This window comes from Geospiza fortis, unplaced genomic scaffold (genome assembly GCF_000277835.1).
Source record: "Geospiza fortis unplaced genomic scaffold, GeoFor_1.0 scaffold333, whole genome shotgun sequence".
In the NCBI taxonomy this organism is placed as follows: Eukaryota; Metazoa; Chordata; class Aves; order Passeriformes; family Thraupidae; genus Geospiza; species Geospiza fortis.
Genome location: NW_005054347.1, coordinates 5,343,329 through 5,365,419, shown reverse-complemented (window position 1 = coordinate 5,365,419; position 22,091 = coordinate 5,343,329). Strand labels below are relative to the sequence as shown.

Sequence of the window (22,091 nt, the reverse complement as noted above, 5' to 3'; positions counted from 1 at the left end):
CATTTCACATCAGCCGAATTAATGCCAGAACCTTGTGCAGAGTATTTGCAGTGGCTCTCGTGACCCCTTCCCCCACCACAGCACTCCCCTGCCTTGGGAACAATTCTGTGCATGTGGCCTCCACGAGAATTCATCAGCCTCAAAGACACAGTCCTCACGCTGAGCAAAGCCACATACAAGGACAAACCATCACAGGACAGAAATCAATGAAGTCCTGTAATACCAGATTCACAACTGCAGAGAACACTACTGTAATGGGGGGGAAGAGGGAGTAAGAACACTTAAAGCTGAGTATAACCTGAAAAAAACCACAATCTGCAAGAACTTACACATGGAACAGGAGAGAGCCTCAACAAAACCAAAAATATTTAACTCTGAAATAAAAACCCCAGCTCATGTATTTTATATCTATGCAGGTATTTACTCAGCATTCATAGCAGGGAAGGACATTGCTTTACTCTCATTTTAGAGACATGAGGTGGTAATGGAGCAGGATGGACCTGGTCTGCAGTGCATGCTGCTCTGTGAGGAGGCACAACAGAAAAGCTGGGCTACACTTCATGGTTTTCCTGGTCTATTTAGTCAAGGACACAATTTTGGTTTGCTTTTTGAAAGTGAATGATGGCTATGATGCAGCTCTGAAGTGTTCCAGAGGCTCTGTTTGTACATAGAAGCCTGAATTGTAATGAAGTTACACCAACACAAACCCCCTCCATTCTCACAATGCTGGAAGTGGAGGAGGGTGGCTGCTTTCACAGTGGCAGTATATTACTACAAAGCAAGAACATCCACACACAGACAGGGCCTTAAATCAAGAGCACAGATGCCTAAATATTTGGAAGCAGAAGCTGACAGCTTAGCTGTGCACCAAATTGCTCTCCCTCTTCAGCAGGACATGAAAAAAAAGGTAAAATTTCTCATGCTTTCTATGTAGCTTCTCTTACTTTCAAAGCCCTGTTTATGGATGGGCCTTGAAGCTCTTGAGACACATTCAGTGTTGAGTTCTTAAATTAGTAAATGCTTTCCTCCCCTCCTTTTCATATCCAGCCCTTAAAACTGTGGCAATATACATCATGTAAAAAGTGAAACTTAATGGCAGACAGCTTCCGAAATTTCAATGAAAGTCAATACTCCAGCTGAGCAGTTGCTCCCAAAAGGTTGAAGTCATTGTGGTACTAAATCATTAGTTTGTCACAAATTGGCTGCACCTCCTTATGCTCTTTGCAAGATTTTCCATTACCTTCTATCTTCTCTGAATTTATTAATTTATACACAAAATGGCTCTGACAGCAATCAATTTCAGACTTACTTACTGCTGCAGCAAAATCAACCAATGAAGATGACAAATAGTACAGATGTTGGTCAAAAATATGAAACAAGGCTTAGGTATTGCTCACTTTCATCAAATCTAGTATGATTTTCAAGTGCTGATTCCAGAAATTAATATTTAAAGGATGCAAAAGAAGTAAACTTTCCCAAGAGGTGAGACTGATAAACCCCAAACCTTCCTACCAAAGAAAATTCCAAAAATCAGAAATAATGACTTTTAAATGGCTAGAAACAGACAGGAAACCAAGGTGCAGCCTCTCCTGAGAGCAAGCTTTTCCCTAAGAAATCTGCAATATTTTTCAGTGTTCTGCTTTTTAGCAGGAATTCTCAAAACTTAAAACATATGCTCTCACAGAAGCAAACCCTGTCTCAGGATGCATGCCAGTCTCTAAAATATCAGGTGAACCACCTGTTCCTGGTTTTTGCTGTGCAATAAAATAACCCTCAAGATCCTGGGATGATTGTTTTCAAGATCACTGACGCCAAAAATTCTGGTAACTGGTGTTTTCAAGGACTGCACATAGGATTTAGTATTTCATTAATATCTATTAGTATCTGTCATTATATCTATCATTACCAGTATCTAACTTCATGCTGTTATTTCCCTAGTACTAGGAAAATGGAAATATAAAAAGATGGTAGTAAAACAATACAGGAATATTACAGAAGGGCATCTGATCCAGACACTTAACCTCTGTCTCACTTCAAAGGGAACTTAGGTTTTTGTTAAATTTTATAGCAGGTAAGATCACATTTCAGCAGCATAACCAGGAGAAAATGAAAAAAGCTATCGAACTGCACTTCAATCTGGAAACAAAAGTAGAAGCATGCTATTTCCAGAGCAGGAAAAAGACTCCTTTGATCCCAAATGCACAAGAAGTAGCTTTGCCTCTCACATAACAGAAATAGTCAAATACTCCCATGATTGTTGTAGTCTCTTGAGGAAAGGATTTTTCTTGTGCCAGCACACAGCTCTGTTCAAAAGACTTTTTGACCTTATGGAATCCATCTCACAATTTCTCCTTTTCTTTCTGACAGGTACTTTGCTGCAGGTTTCAGTGCTGCAAGGAAGGCTTAGCTTCTAAGTCCCCAAGAAAAACCCCATTTTCTAGGAGTGTGTGAGGATGTCTGTGCACCATGAAAGCAAGGACTGGACTCCAGTTTTGCTTTTCTGAAGCAGCATTGAAAGGACGGAGTATGAACGCTCTTTCCCAAAGCACCCAGGATGCTCCTCTCTGCACAACCAACCAAACAACTGCCTTGGCACACTGTGGGGCACACACTATGGGCAGGAACTCGAGGGTCTGTGAGTGCCACTGGTCTGCAGAGGGGCTGCAATCAAACCCACAGAATCAGGGAATAGTGAGGGCTGGAAGGGACCTCTGGAGAGTTCTATGGCCACATCACTGCTGAGTGTCAGCTCCCAACGCCAGCAAATGCTTTCCTTAGATGTACATAATGAAAAATGTAAAAAGAAAGTATGAAAAATCAATATTCAAAACTTGGCTGTCTTGTTCAATAGTAAATCTATTTACAGTTCTGCTTCTGACTGAAATCTCAGAGGAAAGGGGAAGAGGATTGATTTGTGGTGTCTCTAGCAGGCTCAAAGAAAAGGACTGGAAAATGCCAGGGAGGATACAAAAGGGCTCGGAGGACCTTGCACAAGACCCCAATTTCTGTCTCACTGAAAAGTATTGCAGTGGTTTTACAGCCACACAGCAGGGCTCTGGGACACACTCCCAAGAAGGCAGCCAGCCACTTCACACTACTTTTTAAAAAAGAAAGGGAAAAGAGGGAACTAAAGGTTGAGGTGGGGAGTCAAGTTTCACATTGACTGTGGGTTGACTAGCATTAAAAACAGTAGCCTGGATATGCTAAGCAATTTGTCTTTGTAATTCAAAATAAAATTGAGGAAATAAACACCAAATACTGTGAGATAAGACTCCATATTCTTGCAATTACCCTAACACTGCTTTACTTTCAGTGCACTGATTTCCTCTGTATTTCTATGATCTGAGCAGCAGAGTTTGCATGCATTTCCAAACATTGACCTCTAAACCATGTTTGTCATTCCAAATATAACTCTCAGTACACAATCAGCTAAAACCATTGTTATCTCAGAAGCATGAAACAGAAATCAATTTTTTTTAGACTATGCCCTTTATTTCTCATTTTGATTTTTTTTCTGATGACAGAAGTAAATGGTTACATATTTTACATAAAGAGATGTTACAGCTCTGAAGAGCTGAGAACATTTGCTTTAATAAGAAGAAAAAACATAATTTCACAAGATCAGAAATCTCTTCTGGAGAGAGGCTCATAAAGAGAGGAAGCAAGAACATACAGAACAAGATTAACTGGCAGACAACTAAATTACTATGCATGTAACAGCAGCTCACAACATACAAGACTTTCTTCCTGCTATCAATAAAAGGCACCCCATCAGCTCTAAATAAAATGTGTATATAATTTAGCCCAACCCCTCCCAAAAAGAGTCCAGCCGAAGAAAGGATAAAAAAGTTACCATGACAATATCTCTTCCCCAGATATGGGTAACTAATGCACAAACACTGTCAGAGGAGAGTGGGGAGGCAGACAAGATGACAAAGAAACCTCCTTCAAACCCCAGATACATCGTAATCTCTGTATAACACTTTCCAAGATGCACTATTACACAGAACAACTAACAAACAAGTTTTCAAGCAGAGGAAGATGTTAAAACACCAACTTGATCTTTGTGAGTATTAAAAATTCAGTCCCCACCTGCCATCTGTCATTTTTCTTTTTAAAGAAAAAACTGAGACAGATTTTCTATTTTGGAAGCAAGCATTAGGCTGTGTGTAGGCTGTAAAATACAACCTGCAAGCACTGACTAACTTGGTACAAACAGTAACAGAGTGTGACCTGGTCACCAAAGCACATCCTCAGCATCTAGGATGGGGCATCAGTTTAATCCTTAGCTCCTCCCAATTATTTTATCTATTTGCTCACTCAGGCCTAGCTTTCCATACAGTTTTTCTGTTCCCAGAAAGCCAACCAGTAACTTGCTACTTGAATGTACAAGAGAAGCACCAAGAACACGTTCTACTCAGCAGAAAGCAGGGAATACTCTCCTTGAAGGATTGGAGGGCTTAAGCATGAAACCATCTGTTGCATTTTTGACATTTCTTCCATCCCACCCTCATAAGACACTGAAGCTGGGAAGCTGGCCCAAAATATTAACCCAGGAACTGAAATCCACTAAATTAAAGGGTATTTGAAACTGTCCCCAGACAAGTCCCACTGGGGTCAGTGGAGATAGCTAAGAAAAAGAATTGAAATATAGCAATTAATATATGTCCCCAGACAAGTCCCACTGGGGTCAGCGGAGATAGCTAAGAAAAATTGAAATATAGCAATTAATATACACAAAATAGCTGCAGAGGTCCACACTTCCACTCAAAAAATCAAAACCAAGATCTTAGGGTGTCAACAAAGTGAAAAGATTGGAAAATAACACACTGAATAGATTAAAGCTAGCCCAAGCATGTTATGCACACCAGTCACACATCTGAGTAGAGCACAGCCACAAGTACATGCTCAAAAACACCTGTCAGATGGAAAAAAGGTTTCCAAGTACCTACTGTAAAGTTTACTTGCCATTTTTACATATCTGTATTTACATTCCTGAGATTCCAATCGCCTCTGAAACAGTGATGATTCACTTAAGTGATGATTTATTAATTCTTTGTTCCAGATGGACATTGGCAGCCTGAAATTTGGGGTGTCACAGTTTCAGACATTTTCACTGCCAAGTTACTAGGACTGTAATCATCAAGCTGAGGTGATGGCAAACACAGCAAAAGGAAAAGTCAAACAACAACACAGCTGTTGCAGGAAGATTTTTCAGTCTCTTCAGCCCTCACACCTCCAAACATGCAAACTACAGTCATGTAGGTACCACTATCATCAGCTCATGTTCCTAATTCCAGAATATCATGAACAAAACCAGGGCATTACCTTTCCCTCAGAGAAGATCGACTCAGCACAGAACTCTGAGACTCCTGAACTGATGGACGTGCTGAACACTCCAAAGAAGCAGCAGAATGGGGCTCTTTGTTGGGTGGATCTGGGCTCACCTCCTCCTTGCAAACAGCAGAACTGTCCAAGCCTTTTCCACTGGTGGATTTTGCCTGAAAAAATACCCCACCAAACTAAAATTTATTGCGAACATCAAGACGTACAATTTTCATCTTAACATGAAAGGCTAAAGATTGTATATTCATTCAGATTGTAGATTCATACAAAAATCCATGGTCTAAAGTAGATCAACAAGTCTCAGAGGAATCTGTTGGTAACTAACACACCATCTTACGAGAAACTCTTCTGCAACAGCCCTTTTATCAACATTTCTGAGTGCACAACTTGAAGGCTTCCTAGGAATCCCACAGATTCAGAATAATGCTTGAGAGCCTAAACAACCCATAGAACAACCCAGAGGCAGCACAATATATTAGACTCACACAGTACACAGAACAACAGCCCTTGGTAATAAAAGTTTAGAGTCTGACAAAAGTGTGCTTAACATATATATCAAGGTTTATCCTCATAATTCCCTTTCTTTCCTCATCCCTATTATCATCAATTTTCCCAGCCATTAGGAAATCTGGGAGGGCACACATAACTGCTTAAACCCACAATTTTTACAGTACTTCAGGAACACAGGCAGAAAGCAACTCAATGAGGATGTAAAGAATAAAACATCCCAAACCCAAAACAACCCTGACATTAATCTTTAGATTCTTTTAATACAGAAAGAAGCCAAAATCTGAAAAAAAAAGGATGTGAAATAATACAACAGTGGCTTCCCAGTTGTACCAGTGCCACCTTCACATACATTTCCAGAATAAAGAATGCTCTCAGAATAACTGGTAAGGCAAATGCAAACAGCCTTTAAAGGCTCCTCTGTGGCCTTGCTGCAAGCCTTAATGCCAAGGAAAAGCAAAGGCATCTTTAGGCAGGCATCTTTATCTTTAAAGAGTCCTAAGTTTCCTTCTAATGTTTGTAAATAATCTGTCAGCAGGCCTTAACTGGGCTAGATCAGATTTAAAATGTCCTTTTTCGTGCTTCTGATACTACAGTAGATAACGTTTCAAAAATACCTATGCAAGACAATTCAAGGAAGACTGGGAAGCTCAGAGCTTCCCAAAAAACAGTGTGTAAGCAAAACCACTTGCAAGTACTCACTTCAGTTTTCTTGGCTCTGTAGCTGTTGAGAGGAGAAGGATCTGGAAAAGGAAAAAAGGCCCGTGACAGAAGAAATCAAAAATACATTTGCATTTCTTAAATTCTATGAAATCTTTTACAAAGCATCCTGTCTGTCCTCACAAACATTAAATCTACTTTCTTGGTCTGTGCTACCAGTTTGTACTGAACAACCCTCACACTGTGACCCAAGAAAAGCAAAAAGGGACTAAACTGTACTGTCTGCATTAAGATTTCTAATCCTAAGGATCTGATCTTTTCAGAAGTTACAGTTAAGCCTCAAGACACAGACAGGTGACCAAAGAATCCTCTGGATATTAACAGAGGTAGATTTTGGTCTCCTAAATACTGGCCAGAAACCACCAGGTCATTTTGTAAGTGTGCAATGGTATCAGATGATCTGGTCTGTTCCATTATCCAGCCATCACAGACTGGCAAATCTGTTCCCAAAGGGGATGTGAAACCTTTAAAATCCAGCACCCAGTGCAATGACAAAGAACAAATGTAAAATAACACGTTCATAATGATTTGCTGTATAACAAATTATAATTAGTGAGGAAATGAAATAAAAATGAGGCAGAGCACACATAAACAAATACTGATGAGACTCATTAAAATCCTCATATTGTAAGACATGTGCAATAAAATCAAGTTTTAGGGCGCTTTCTTAAATTTCTGGTCCCACACTTTTTATTAAGCTTTCACTTACTGCTACCAAAGGACGTTGAAGCAGATACTGGAGCACATCCTGGATGCTCATTAATAATGGTAAGTCACTGATCCACTACTCACAAACACTGCTGAAATAAACATTACCATTTTTGAAGGAACAGAGGCCCTGAACTTCAAAATAATCAATACCCCAAACCTGATCAACACGCCCACAAACCATGGTAGAGATTTTCTCCACCATCCAACTCAACAAAAAAGGGAGTGAAACAGAGCACTTGCCTGAGCTTTGTAATTCTCTCCTATTTTTATATAATGCAGAACTATGCTCCAAGCTTCATGAGGCAAAGAACTATTCAAGGACACCCTTTGAAGCAGTAATTTATTCAGCATTCTTCCTTTTCCTAGGAAGAACTAACAGCTTTTTCTCCATAACAGATTTTCATAATAAATAAAAACCCCCAAAATAATAATAAAAAGCCCCAAATAAAACTGGCTCCTGCAGAAATCAAAAGCAGTTATGAGATATATAGCAGAAAATACTGACCATGGGGTGCCTTGGGCCAGGCTTCTGCTGTGCTTTCTCGCAGGGAACACAAGGAATGAAGTTTAGCACCAGGACTTGGTTGTCCAACCTGAAGCAAAAATACTGTTAAAATACTCAGTATCAGATGTATCAATTCCTGTTTTTTCTGGTTTTGTTCATAAGACCACAACTGGTATTTTCTGCAATATTTTACTTTATTTAAATACTATTTTAGACTATTTTCATAGCACTTGGCTCATGGGCATTATTAGTATTACTGTGCATAAACAGAAATGCACAGAAACAGTGCTACGCAAAGAAAACTAGAAAACTCTGAATATCCTATTGTTCAAAGAAAGGGAAAATACAGATAGTTTCTCCTTCATCTGTAATGTCTGCAGTCTTTTTAAACAATTCCTAGTATCTCATATTTATTCTAAACAGCTCAGATCTCACCAAGAGAGATCTGAATCTCCTCCTAATTAAAAAGTTACATTTCATATAATCCAATTTTGATCTTCATAGCACAAAATCTCCAGGCCAAAAGAGTTCTCAGCAGTAAAGATGCCCTAAAAGGAGAATTCTCAATCTAGAAAGGCCATGACAGTGAGGACATGCTGAATTAAGAGACAAGCTTTCTCCTTTTTTTGTACAAACATAACCATGCATTGAAAATCAATAATCAGTGTTAATGATACTATAATTAAACTGTGAACTTCACCTATAGATCAAAACCCAGAAGAATTAAATAAAAGGAGTTAAAAGAAAAATATTTGAGAGAAACAGGACTTATTTTGAATTTCTAAAAGGTAGCTATATGTAGAATAAAACTTCTAAACTTTGACAATATATTATTAATTAATTAGTACTGATACTAGGTAAAAATATAAGGTAGAAGCAAACTATTTAACCACTTGATTATCTAACTGGTTGTGGTAAGTGCCCAGAACTGTAGAGAAATCATAATGCCACAGCACAGAATATGAACAATCCCATTTCTGCCCCTACAAATTCAAAGTGATTTTCTAAAAATAGAGAATTGTTGCAATAAAAAGAGTAATTGAGATGGAGAAAAAATGAGTATATGATTCTCCAGGTGGCTGAGAAATGTAGCCCCTTCATTTTAAAAGACCTACACACAATTTCTTTAAGTAAGTACCTAATTTCAGGACAATTTTTCATGTATGGCAAAATGTCCTTATGTTATGAACTCTAAGTCAAAGCGTTTGAGATGTAGCTCTGAGCAAAGGAAGTGTTCCAAATATCACAGGATGACAACGTAAAAAAAAGTTGAAAGAGAGGAAGTGTAAGTGATCATAATGTGACTAGACCCTCTTTCTTTAAAGTCTTATTCAGGAATTTTTAATACTAATATCAATTACTTCCAAGCTGAATTTATACACCTATTATCCTGTCTAGTGTGCTGGAAGAAAAGAAATGGGGCCTCAGAGAATTTAACCAAGATTATTCATGAAAGAATTTGATCTTTGTTACTAAAGCAGATAAAAGAAATTTTAGTTTAGTTAATTTTACATTTAAATCATTCTGTGACAGACTGTTAAGGAGAAGAAAAAATTATTCATCTAAACTAAGAGCTGAATGAATTTTTGGAGCGCTAGTTAGTGAAACAACAACATTTGAACTGAGCTTAAGCTGGAAGGACCTGGGAGCGAATACAAACCCGTCTGATGACAAAGGGAGGTTTGTCAGTGTCTCTCCTGAACTCGTGAGGGCCCAGGTTCAGGTGGGCCAGTCTCTGCCTGGCCTCCTCCGAGAGCTCGCACATGCGGCGCTTGGTGTACGGGGACGGCGAGCGCGACTTGGAGGCGATGGTGGGCTGCTCGTAGCCCCTCAGTGCCGAGCTCTGCTCACCCTTCTCTGCTGAAGGAGGGCTTTTCTTGGCTAGCTTTGAGGGCATTCTTCCATTTGGGGTTGGATGATGCGCCCAGTGCCTATCAGTCTGAAGTGAAGAAGAGAAATGATCTGATTTGACAGAGTGTAGGATAAAGATTGCTGAACATAACGCAAATAAGGAACTAATAATTTCACCAGAAGGAGATGCCATGGCAGCTGAAGTTCCCCTCACAAAACTATATGCAAACAACAATTTAAAAAACAATGTGTTTACCATTTTCTCTGAAACCAAAAGAAGGTTAAACACCTAGTACTGCATGTTAGATGTTAAGTGTCTGATACTCAATTAGCTTTCTCACACAGTTAATGGAGATTCTAAAAGTTAAATTGAATTTTGTCACAAGTTCCTTTAATACAAAGTTTACCTGAATTAGCCATACACAGATTTGAAGCATGTTTTCATCTGTTTAAGCTTTTAAAATTTTTCCCCTTTAAAGTACAAGACATAAATTAAAAAGGAGCCTTTTTAATAGTTTAAATTATATGCATTTAGAGCTGCCTAAAGCTCTAGAAGAAGTGCAGCTACATTCTCTAAAATTAATATTTTCTTGGATTATGGTGAATTTATTAGTTTTTTAAAGTGTAAGGTTTAGTGGATAAAACCGTACTCTTTCTGTTAGAAATTATTTTTCAAGCTGAAGCTAGTTGACATTAGCCCTCAATCTGAATGTTACATGGACTGCTCTGGTTCAGAGGGACCCAGAAATAAAATGTCCAGCTTGCCTTCAAGCCTTTCCCTCTACACCCAGCCAGTGAGGCTGAGGCTGTGTTTGTTTTGTATTGACAGAATCTGAACTCACTGGTGCAGCTGATGGTGAGACACAGCACAGATCCGGCCACACAAAGCCAGACCTAATTCTCTAAAACTAATCTCAGCTTCACCAGAAGCAGGTGGTGCTGCTCCTGGCTTACACCAGTTATGAAACTCGACCTTCACCGCAACACAAGTGAATCTGAGCTGCCATTCATAGATACTTCTAGGAACAGTTTAAATTTTAAATCAAACTGCTGGTATTCAAGTCACCTTCACTGAAGCCAATTTTCTGACAATGACAATTTTCACTGATTTTTATTTTTTTTTCTGTCTCGATACATTTCATTTGCTAAATTTGGAAGAAACTTCTCACTGAAGTCATAGCAATGCCGTGAACAGGTCAAAGTCACTGAAGTGTCTTTGCACACAAGCCTTCCTAACAACCATTCCCTTCCAATGATGCTGCACCATTTTTCAATATTACAGCAGGAGGATGTAAGAGTAACTTTGCATGACAGCTTGTTCCAGAAATCCAAACCAAAATTCCAGTCTGTGAGACCAGAGTGATACTTCACCTTTAACTTTACTTGCTGCAGAAGCAGCATTTCCAGATTAATGTAAGTGATAGCCTTTTCAACAAAAATCTGTATTTCCATATTTCCATTACTGTCAGTGATACAGTTATGGAAAACAATTAAATTAATTGGTTTGGTTTAATAATGTACCGTCTCTAACATCACCTAGTTTTTACTGTCCTTAATTTTAAGTGTCAGTAACAAATGGTGAGAAGGCATCTTCCCATGTACAAATGCACCAGGGACTGACACTTCAGCAGATCATAGAACATAGCAGCTGATAATTGTTTCAGATTCAAGGAACTCTCAGCATCTACTGTCATGCACCAAACCCACTCTTTACTCATACTTGATTAAAAATTTAATCAAGTTGTCAAGCACCCGTGATACCTGCTTTAACCACAACAAAAGAATGAGGAAAGTTTGAAGTGAACAGCACATGCAAAAATTGGAAGCAAGGCTATCAATATTAAATCTAGAAATTGCAAACAATTAAATTGTGCTAACCTGTATGTGACTCCTTCCTAAGATTAACAGACTGTCTGAAATAAGGCAGGTTGTAGAAAATCTCAATTTTGGTGCAATTCCCTAGAAGAGAGACAATAATTGCATATCAAGCTTCAACTCAAGATAAAGGGTATCAAAGAGGTAAATGTCACCTAATGTAACAAACCATTCCTAATTTTCAGCCATTTCCTTTGTTAATTTCAGCCTTTAATAAAGATAATTAGAAAAGACAGAACAGCAATGGTAAATGTCAAGATGCTAACATTTGCATTTCTGACAATTCAATTACAGATGATTACACTGCTTTTGTACAACAATTAAGGTCTGACTTTTATTTTAATACATTTTTTTGTCAAAAGCACTTTTAAAGATTTTTCATGCCATGCTATATAGCATCAATAAAAATTCCAGTCATGCTCTAGAAGTTTCATTAATACTAACTTTGTAAACTTGTTTGAGAACAGACTCAGTTGTGCCATCTCATTTGTAAAAACATTTTGTTTAATCAGTCAATCACACTGCAGGTAACTATTCCTTTTTAACAGTATGACTAAGAATACCCTTCATTCTGTAATCTTTGGGGTAGTCTGATTTCTGTGGATGCCTCCCTTGCTCCATAACCATGTTCCACCCCCTCACAATCCCCTCCTGCCCATGGGGCAGCCCTAGTTTTTCCCACTTGGAATCAGTGGGGTCCCACTGGGCCTCCTGGTGAAGCACAGCACACACAGCAATGGCCAGCAGGTCCTACCATTTTTATATGAATAGCAGCTTCTGTTCCACTCACCTTTTACTGCAGCCATGGCTAGGAACACAACACCTCAGAAAACTATTGCCTTTCTATTCACTGAGCATTGGCCAATGCATTCAGAATTTACTGCGTGTAAAGGACAGGGATTACAACACACAAGCATTATTTCTCAAACAGCAGCACTAAAAAAAGGCATAAAAGAACTAAATGCCACATATGCTATAAACAAGTGGCAGTCATCTATGTGCATCCTATACAGCTCTGCAGAACCCAAGAGAAAATCAAGTGCCCCCAGAAATTCCTATCCCCTCTCCTTTCAAGATGGACAGAATTTGGTGCCTGAGGCATCTCAGTGCACAGGCATTTGTGCACATGAACACACAAAATCACTGAGACACGAAAAAGAGCTGGTCTGTTTGTGACTTTATCCCATATCCGTAAGAATTAGCAGGAACTTCATGAGTGAAGTCTATTGATTAACCAAACTATTCTCTACCACCTGCCTAAACACTGATTTCCCATTAGGGAACATGATCTGGCCCCAGGATAGATTATGGAAATCAAATGACAAAAATGCCAAGAAAGCTCAGTTGCAGCAATTAACAGAGTCCAGGATTCAATCAAGTCAAGTCATGGCACATAAAAGAGGTTTTAAGACTGATCATCTTTAATCAACTCATTTTTATTACTAATGAATTGTCAAGTGCTATCAACAATTTAAAAAAGGACCCATCAGAATTAGTAAGTCTACTAAAAAATGCAACAATAGAGCACCTACTGCTCTTACAGAGACTGGAAATGATTACAAAATTGTTAAGTGTTCATCCCTAAAAAATGACACAAACTATGGTTTCTTCAGAGAAATAGTCTGTGGAGAGGGAGTATGGGATGGCATTTGAATGCACAGGCATGGATATGTCAAAAGCAACTCACATACCAAAGCCATCAGACAATTTGCTCTTTGTTTTCTGCAGTTCCCAAATCAGGGGTTGCTGTAGGATACTCAACATAGAATTATGTAAATACCATCATATAGCCCCAGACACATCTGTAAATGAAAATCCAGCTGGAAAGTTTTTGGGATCTCTTCTGCTTCTGGCTCAGTGGTGTCTGCAGCCCTGAGCATTTCTGCACCAATCATTAAACAGAAGGGACATAATACCAATTTGACCACAGAAAAAGTATAAAGGTGTTTCATATTTAGAAGAATACAAGTCTAATATGTGCTTTTGACAGTAAGGAACCCAAGTACAACTCTAGCTTAAAAAAGTATACAAGAATATAACAGAAGGCCTTGCGCTGGCTGTTAATGGAAGATGGCATAGCTAAAAAGAAACTGTTTCAAGTAATGTGGCAAATACTGCATGAAGGTGGGGAATGGAGATAAGAACATCTGTAAGAAATCACTACCACTGTCCAGGCATAAACATATTCTGAAAGGTAAAGGTTGCAGAGAAATACAGAAGAGCCAGCAAGAGCCTCAGCAGGGCAACGCTGGACCAGGAGAGATAACTTAAGGCATGTCTTGTATGCACACTCAGTTTGTAAACCTTGTAAGACATTTAGCCAGGGACATTATCAGCCAAGTGCCAGATTTCTGAAAGAGTTTTGATCCTCTCAACTTGGGACTCCTTCCAACTGGCAGATTAGCAGTGTTAATCAGACACTGCTTGTCACTGCGTATCTGAACTCCACAACTGTAACCTTACTGTTGCTACCTTTATTTTTTTAATAAAAGACAAATTTATTTGGAATCAAACTGTCACTGAAGCACAGCTGCCATTCAAAAATATTTAACATCTCAGCTGGCTATAAATAACTTTTCATGTGGGAAGAACGTGGCTTCAGTAGCATAGGAATAATGTGAGGGTTCTCATGACCTTGTTCAACACTTCCTTTTGCTTAGCATTCACATCCAGCACTTCATGCTGACAGACTTAGCAAGAGACACTTGCCAGTAAAGCTCAGGGAACACTGGGAGAGGGAGGCACTTGAGACTGCATTTCTACTGGAGGTAAAAATCCTTTCATAGTTATTCCATTCCATTTGGCAAACAGGGACAGGAACAAGAAGCTCCTTTTGGGAGCCTCCCTCCAACACCATCAAACCCAGCTTCTGCATTATTCCTGAAAAGGGGGCCACTATGCCAAAATCCTCTCTTATACTGTACTTTCAAACTATGGAGATGGAATGGAGCAACAAAGGCTTCTGCAGTCCCTGTTCCAGGGCAGAGATGGATTTTGTTATGCTGCTCCCAAGGACATGAAGTATGTCTGTGTCTTACCACAGTCAAATTTTTAAAGCTACTACAGTGTCATCATTCATTACCTACACATCCAAATTACTCTGACCACATCTTCTCACAGCTCACAAATTATGGCACCTCCTCTTTAATAGAAAATACATAATTTTTGTTTCAAATAACTCAGTTTGACAAAACCCATCAAACTTGTCTAGCAGCTCTGCTTCTATGAAGACTCACTATATTCTGTTCACAAAAAAATCTAAAAACATATAGCTGATACCACTTCATTTGTTCCTACCTCCCTATTCTTTCTCAACACCAGGAAGGCACCTATTCTATGAGCAGCATAAAAGCAAAACAGCTCTTGAGCCACGCCACCATGCATGGGATGAGCCATATCAAAGAGATACTACAGCCAAAATATAATGGTTGTTTTTGCAGGGACAGTTTAAGCTACTGCAGAATCAGACATTTTGTAGCTCAAAATCACAACCTTAATTCATTCAAATGTAACACAGCATTAGACACCAAATTAGCACTTCTAATTGCAAGTGTCTGGGCAGTTTCCAGGTTGCCCTTTCTGGGGAAAGGCTACACCAGCTAAAAGATAACAATGAACTTTAATCAGCATTTCCCTCCTCCCATGTGCTTTCAGCCCAACCACAACAGACAGGGTAATTGAGTTCTTATCCAAATGTCTTGCCAATCCACCAGTAAAACTCCACAAAAACCTCAAAACACATCATCACCATCCTCCTTAAGGTGCCTTCCTGGGTTATTCTGCTGACAATTAAGACTCAACAGTCAAACTTCATGAAAGGGCAATGTGAAATGAATTCATTTTCATTTAACATGTACTTGAGCCCTTATCTCCAGAAAATTAGCATCAATTCACTGCACTCATTCTGCCAATTAGCTATTGTTCCAAAATGCTATGGAGAGGGACCAAGGAGGAGGGTTACATGGCTTCTGTTGAGAACCATGAAGTCAATATGACATCTCCTGCATCCCTTCAGCCACCAGCTGCATCACACATTAAACTGAATGGAGACATGTCATGGTGCCACACTGCAAACCAAGTGGAAACTAACTTTTCCACATTAAATAATTTCTTGAAGCATTTTGAAAAAAGATTATACTTTCCCCGAAGTTCAGCTGCGGATTTGTACATTCAACACCTTAAAATGGCAAAATCTGTCAGAAGTAATCGCTTTTCATTTGAAGCAGTTCAAGGGGTTTCTTCAGTGAAGCAGACTGTGTCATAAATACAATCCACAGACATTCACTCACTGTGAAAGACGGGGACCTCTTCATTAAAACCTCACGCTGCAAACCACGGAGCCCATGGGTAAGCTTAGGGTCAGGGAACAGGAAATCTCTTGTATTTTCTTCATATGTAGCTAGAACTTTTCCCACTAAAAAGAAAATACACACTTTAATTGGAAAATAGACAAAGCCACACAGCACAGACACCACACACAGAGCCATGTTGAAACCAGGATAAATTTTGCTCTTTACAAATTAACAGCATGGCTCTAAAACTCCTATAGCACTAGGAAACAACCTCGTCAAGTTAAATCAGCAGCAAAAAATGTGCAGAATCTACTATGAAACGATGTTTCAATGTTACTGGAAAAAAAATTAAAGAAGATTGTGTTAACTCTTCTATAACAGGCACATGAAAGGTTTTCTTCAGGTAACTTTTCAGTACTTTTCTTCTTTCTTTCCTTTCCATGCCACAGAAAAAAACCCGTATTTTTTAATGGCACCCAATCCCTTATGAAAAACTACCATTCCATACTACAGAACAGTAATAGTAGAAGTAAAAAGAAACACAAGCAACAGCAAAATAATTATTTTAAGATTTTCTCAATACCCTGTCTTGCTACTTCTAAAAAAAAAAAGGTTTTCTTTAGAGGTAAACCCTTGAATGTATATTGTGAAAAAATGTAATTTGTGCTATTGCAGCCATCTTGCTAGCTTATGTTGGGCTGTATCACACCTGTGTCTGAGCTCTGAAAATAAATTCTTATGCAAGATCCTTTACTTCCCACAAAAAAAAATCCCCATTCACTACATTTCTTCAAGTAAATGGTCTGCTAAGTCACCTGAGAGAAGCAGTAGTTTCCTTGAAAGTACTAAGGACAAGTGAGAGAGTGCTTTTAATACCACAGTTTCCAAATGAGTCCTCTTTAAAACTTGACTTTATTTCCAATAAAATGCAGATTTACATTATTCATGGGAACACTTGAATTTCATTAAAATAGATTTTTATAATCACACAAACCAATAACAGAAGTATGACAAATCGCTATTTATTATCTTCACACATCCCAAGAGACCTGTAATACTTATAGTGAGGATAAGAGTTTTCCCAGTGGTCACCATTAAAATGGAAGGAAAAAAAGTGTCACTCTGAGAACAAGATTATGCACTCTGAAATTTCACAGACAGCCTCTCTAGAAGTGAATTGTGATGCAGTTAATAATTATGCACTGGATGATTTCAGTTTATTTTCCATTTTTAAAATATTATCACTTTCCTAAGCCTGAGTATGATACATTTAAATATTCAGTTATTATTCCCTTTCAAGAATGAGATCCTCTTGATCTATTAACATTTTCTATTCAGAGGACTATTTGTTGAAGGGCTTTCTATGTTGTTTGTGTGTTGAAAAAAGTGATTGTGCTGTAATGGGCAATGTCCTCCTGGAAATTCACCTATTAAACTGCATAATTTATGAAAAGACTGATACAATACCTGGCGGAACGAGCTGTATTAGTTCAAGTACTGCTGTGTCAACTAGAAGGGAAAGAAGTTTTTCATGAGTTAAAAACCTAAAATGAAAATTCCCATAGTCAAAACCCAAGAAAAATGAATCACTGATTTAAACTTCACAGCACTGTACATCCCTGCACTATTTCCATCACACTAATAATAAGATAAATTTAAGCCTAGCTTGCATAAATATCACAGATGAACACAATGGCATTAGCAGGGTACGAATGACAACACTAAATCTGACTTAGAACTTGTAAGTTCTATCTGCTGCCAAGTTTTTCCTCTTTTAAAGAAGATTATGCAAGCTTTGCCCCCTATACAGAGAACTCCCATGTGAGGGTGCATATTCCTGCAGTTTGATTTCAGGTCAGTGTTTTCTCACCACAATTCATTATATAAATGTAGCAAGACATAATCTTCTTAAAAATTAAAATAATAACTTTACAAAAATTACAGGTTTATCCTTCTATAATTTGAAACTTAATAAAATAAATAACCATATAAAGGAACCCACTAGCAGATAACCAGCTGGACTTTCAATCCCTTATGACTTTTTACCCTTTTCCTGTTCCAAAGCATGTAACATACATTTCTAGAGGCATTTTGTTAGATAATAGCGGTTACCCACTAGTTTTTCAGAGAATAGGCTCCTGATAGAAAAAATATCACATACTTTAAACCTAGAGCCCATATATGCATGGCATTAATGGATATAACATGGTATACAAAAACCCAGAACTTACACTCCAGTAACTTCACAAGGTCTCCAGGATCAACTATATTAGCAAATTCCTGAAAAAGAAATAACAACAACAACAACAATAGTAATAATAATAATGATGATGATGATGATAATGACACAATCAAAGTAATGAGATGGACATCTTGGGAAAGTGAAGGGAAAAAAACCCAAAAATCAATGATCTTCCTTGCCAAGATGGTTGTCAAGAGTCCTATCCCCACTGGAAAAAGAAAGGATACTAAAATTATCATTTGGAACGTGATCAAATTCATTGAAAGCCAGCAGTTCTTCTTATATACTTTCTATCCATACAGAGTTGCTTCTCTGTATGTAAATAACAAAAAATAATTTATTGTGAAGTGTTGAAGATGTAAAGGTAAGCACTGTCTACGAAAATTTCAAGAAACATAATTTGCTGCACGTACTACAATTCTGATAGGTCAATGTTCTCTAATTTATTAGTAATGTTTTAAGCTTCATTTTCACAGAGGTGACTTTGCAGTCTCCTGTTCAGGTTTTTTTTTAAACCTGAATCCCATGTGAATAGATAGCAAGGAGTAGGGTAGGATGTTGCACTGGATGGAGGTCCCTACATTACACTGAAAACAGCATTCAGTACATTCCCCTTAAGAAGTTTGTGTTATGTTTGCCTTTAAAGAATGATGGTCTTTCCTACTCTTCATAGGTAGTGAAATAATCACTGTTTGTTTCTCATCCCCTTCACCAGAGCATCACTCTGAGCAAGTTTACTCAGCCTGGTTTTCAAAGTGCTGGGGAATGCTTAAAGGAGAAGAACTAGAAAGGTCAAAGTATTATTATTCATAGGTAGTGGAGAAGCCAGATCATATCTGTAAGATACTGTGTTTCATTATCCCTGTGGTACTAATAATGAAGCTAGTAGGGACTCAGAATATGTGATAAACAACTATAAATTACAGGGCCAGAGTACCAATCTGGGAATTCTGGTGACAAACCACGAAAAAAGTATCTCAAAGGGAGTAAGATGTCACCAAATAGGCCTAAGCTGCTATTTTATCTTTCTACTAAATTAAGTTGCCTCTTCTATATTGTACAGTCTCTGTTCTTCACCTTGCCATAACTTTTAGAACAAAAACATTCAGTCCCTTTCAAGCCAGGAAAACAGACACTGAGGAAGGACAGTTCACAAAAGAATCAACAAACACCTAAAAACTCTCATCATACATTAGAATCTTCAGTACACACAATTCTTGAGTCCCTATGTGGATAATACAGGCACACCCCTCCTCTGTGCTAAAGAGAAGCAGGAGATAAAATACTACTCCGTTCTCAGTGTGATTATTTGTGCTCATGGGTTTTGCAGACAATTTTTGTAGAATTTGTGATGGGGTTTGTTTGGGTTGTATCAGCACTTGACATAACTTACCTTTTCAAATTGTAGTCTTTCTTGAAAGAAGAGTGGGAACACTGCAGGGACACATTCAGTTTTGTGGTACTGTCCAAGTACAAAGACACTAAGATAAAGTTCCTGTTTGTCTTTCAGCTGCACTCCAGGACAAGTTATCTGTAGGAGTAACACACTCATTAAACAAACTGAACTTTAGCTAGACAAGCAATGGCTGTTTTCAAGATAAAAATGAAACAGTCAGGACTAAAATGGTTGACCTGTGAAAGTCAGGATGTAGCAGACTAGAGCAAAAAAAAAATCATCTCTAAAGCAATTCTATTTGTACAGACAGGTCAGGAAAAAAAGTCACCATTTTAAAACAATCAGGACCAAATTCTTCTTGCTTAAGTAAACACACTCCATTGTCTTCACCCAAAATTGAAACCCAAGGCCAGGTGAATACAGTTAAAGGTATGCTCTGACTGTATAAAGCCCAATCATCTCCTATATGAAGACTCATGTAGAATGAAGTCTACTTGAGGGTAAAACACAAAACCCCACCCAAACTTCAGCCTAACTACAGAATGAAACTGGTAAATTTATGTGCTTAGATATCCATACTCTGTCCAGCCACCAGAAAGGGCAAGTTTATTTGCAAATTTTCTGTAAATGAGAAAAAGCAACTGTTGTTCCATACTACTAGAGACATTTCTTCCTTTCTCTGGGAAGTTTGGCCATCTTTAAACTCAAAGCAAGGAAGTCTTCTTGCTAGGCTGCCACATACTGCCCCAAATCTCTCAACTTTCTCTGCACAATTCTGAAATTCTTTGACTAAGAAGTCAGTCTGTTTCTAAAGCTCTGATTGCAAGAATGTACACAACTCATTCCAAAACTATTTGCTATTTTCTCCAAGCCACGTGGATTTATTTTATTTCCCTGACAGAGAATTGACACCTTTCACTTAAGGTCTCATGCTTATTTTTTATGTCAGTATTAGAAATATGAGGTTGTCTCTTCCAGCATAAGGTTTCTGGAGAAAGTGTTCAGACTTCCAATTGCCAGGTAGAAAGACAAAGGAGGAGAATGATGGGAATTAAAATAAGTGGTTTGGTTACAGTCTCCTACTCCCAAGTGAACATTTTACTTGAGAAATCCTAACTGGATTTAAAAGAAAACTATATAAACAGCAGGAAAAAGGTGGAAGAACTAGAAGAAAACAATGTGTGATAGATCACTACAGATAAAGTATAAGGCAAAAAAAGGGTTTCCTCTCCATATAAATGAGGGCTTCAAATCTACAAGAAAAATGCCAGAATAATGGATAACCCAATTGAAACAGTCTGTCAAGCATTAAACAGCTTGTATGACACTCATGCAGTTGCAAGTGTGAACAGGAGTGAGAGAGACAGATTTCATTCATACAAGGAAAGATCCCCAAACTACATACTGCATGTCGTATCAGCTTTACTTCTCACTTTTGTCTTCGATATTTTTGTAGAATTTACAACCATGTTAAGATGGAGTTTTGTGCTTTTCACCTTAGAGAAGGGAACCAATGTTTGCCTATTTATTAAGAGATCTGAAGATGCTGCAACAGGCAAACCTTCCAACAACAGGTGCCATTTTTTCTGGCTATCCTGTAAAAAGAAAACAAATTCTTACAAATGAGCATGTGGGCCAAGGTAGCACATGTGGAAACTTGTGATTCTACTACCCTGGAGATAAACTGCACAATTCATCACCTGGGCTGGAACACCAAATCCATGTGGCCATGTAACTTTAAAGCAGTTCCAAAAATGCTTTTGGAAAATGAATGACAAAAATGAATGACACATGCATACCTGCAGCTCATGACACCTATTCTGTAACATGCAGAGCTCCATAACACTTGGGAGACAAACTGAAGCTCTTATCTGACTGCAGACTGCTCCAGCAGGATAAGGGACTATTTTAAAGAAGGTAAGAGTGTTATCTATGGATCAGCTAAGGAAGAGGGAGATCAGTGCTGCAATTAACTGACCTCACATGCAACCCCAAGGACCATGAGAAATTCCCAGGACAGGGTTATGCTGGATATCTCTGCTGAAAGTTCCCAGGAGGATGGAAAATGTGTACCAGCTCCCAGTCCCTCCACTGCTGGGACATCACAAATAGCTGTAAAGAAATCACTGAATTAAGCTCACAGAAAAGGACAGAATTCTACTGATCTTAACCCTCCAGAGCAGTTATTACATACAGTCCATGGCAGGATAAACCAAACAAAAAAACTTCTTAGTCTTTAAGTAAGGCCTTCCAATTGAGAAGAGAAATGAAGGAAACAACTAACAAGACAAACTAAAGAGCTGGTGGACTCAGATCAGAGAAGATCTTGGAATTTCATTAAGTCAAAGGAACCAAAACCCATCTGTATCCTAAAGTTAGGGTAAAACAGAGGGCAGAACTTCTGACAAAACTGGACAGATTTCAAAGAGGGTGGAGAAATATGTCGAGCACTGTAAAAACGGCAGGAAAATAAATCAGAAATTTGGACAAGACTTTGGTCACAAATAAAGCAAACAGAGAGAGAATTAACGGACATAGCATAAATCAGCCAAGGAAAAAGACAACTCGAAGAATTAAATGATGTAAACAAAAGTCATTCAATATGCACTAGGCCTGGACCAAGGAGCCACAGGGAGGCTGAACCAT

At 38.4% G+C, this 22,091-nt stretch overlaps 1 protein-coding gene across 1 annotated transcript in view; it reads right to left on the bottom strand.

Annotated features, from left to right (window-relative positions):
• The window catches only part of SPATA6 (spermatogenesis associated 6), a 31,030-nt gene extending 11,414 nt beyond the window's left edge, over window positions 1-19,616 (bottom strand). The window contains exons 1-9 of the mRNA XM_031058716.1: window positions 19,443-19,616; window positions 18,039-18,087; window positions 17,275-17,316; window positions 15,805-15,929; window positions 11,519-11,599; window positions 9,450-9,728; window positions 7,790-7,877; window positions 6,556-6,596; window positions 5,329-5,501 (exon numbers count right to left, since the gene is read on the bottom strand). Coding sequence (XP_030914576.1) covers window positions 5,329-5,501; window positions 6,556-6,596; window positions 7,790-7,877; window positions 9,450-9,728; window positions 11,519-11,599; window positions 15,805-15,929; window positions 17,275-17,316; window positions 18,039-18,087; window positions 19,443-19,601 — 1,037 coding nt within the window. The 5' untranslated portion in view covers window positions 19,602-19,616. The remainder of the gene's footprint in view (window positions 1-5,328; window positions 5,502-6,555; window positions 6,597-7,789; window positions 7,878-9,449; window positions 9,729-11,518; window positions 11,600-15,804; window positions 15,930-17,274; window positions 17,317-18,038; window positions 18,088-19,442) is intronic.
• Between the last annotated feature and the right edge of the window lie 2,475 nt (window positions 19,617-22,091).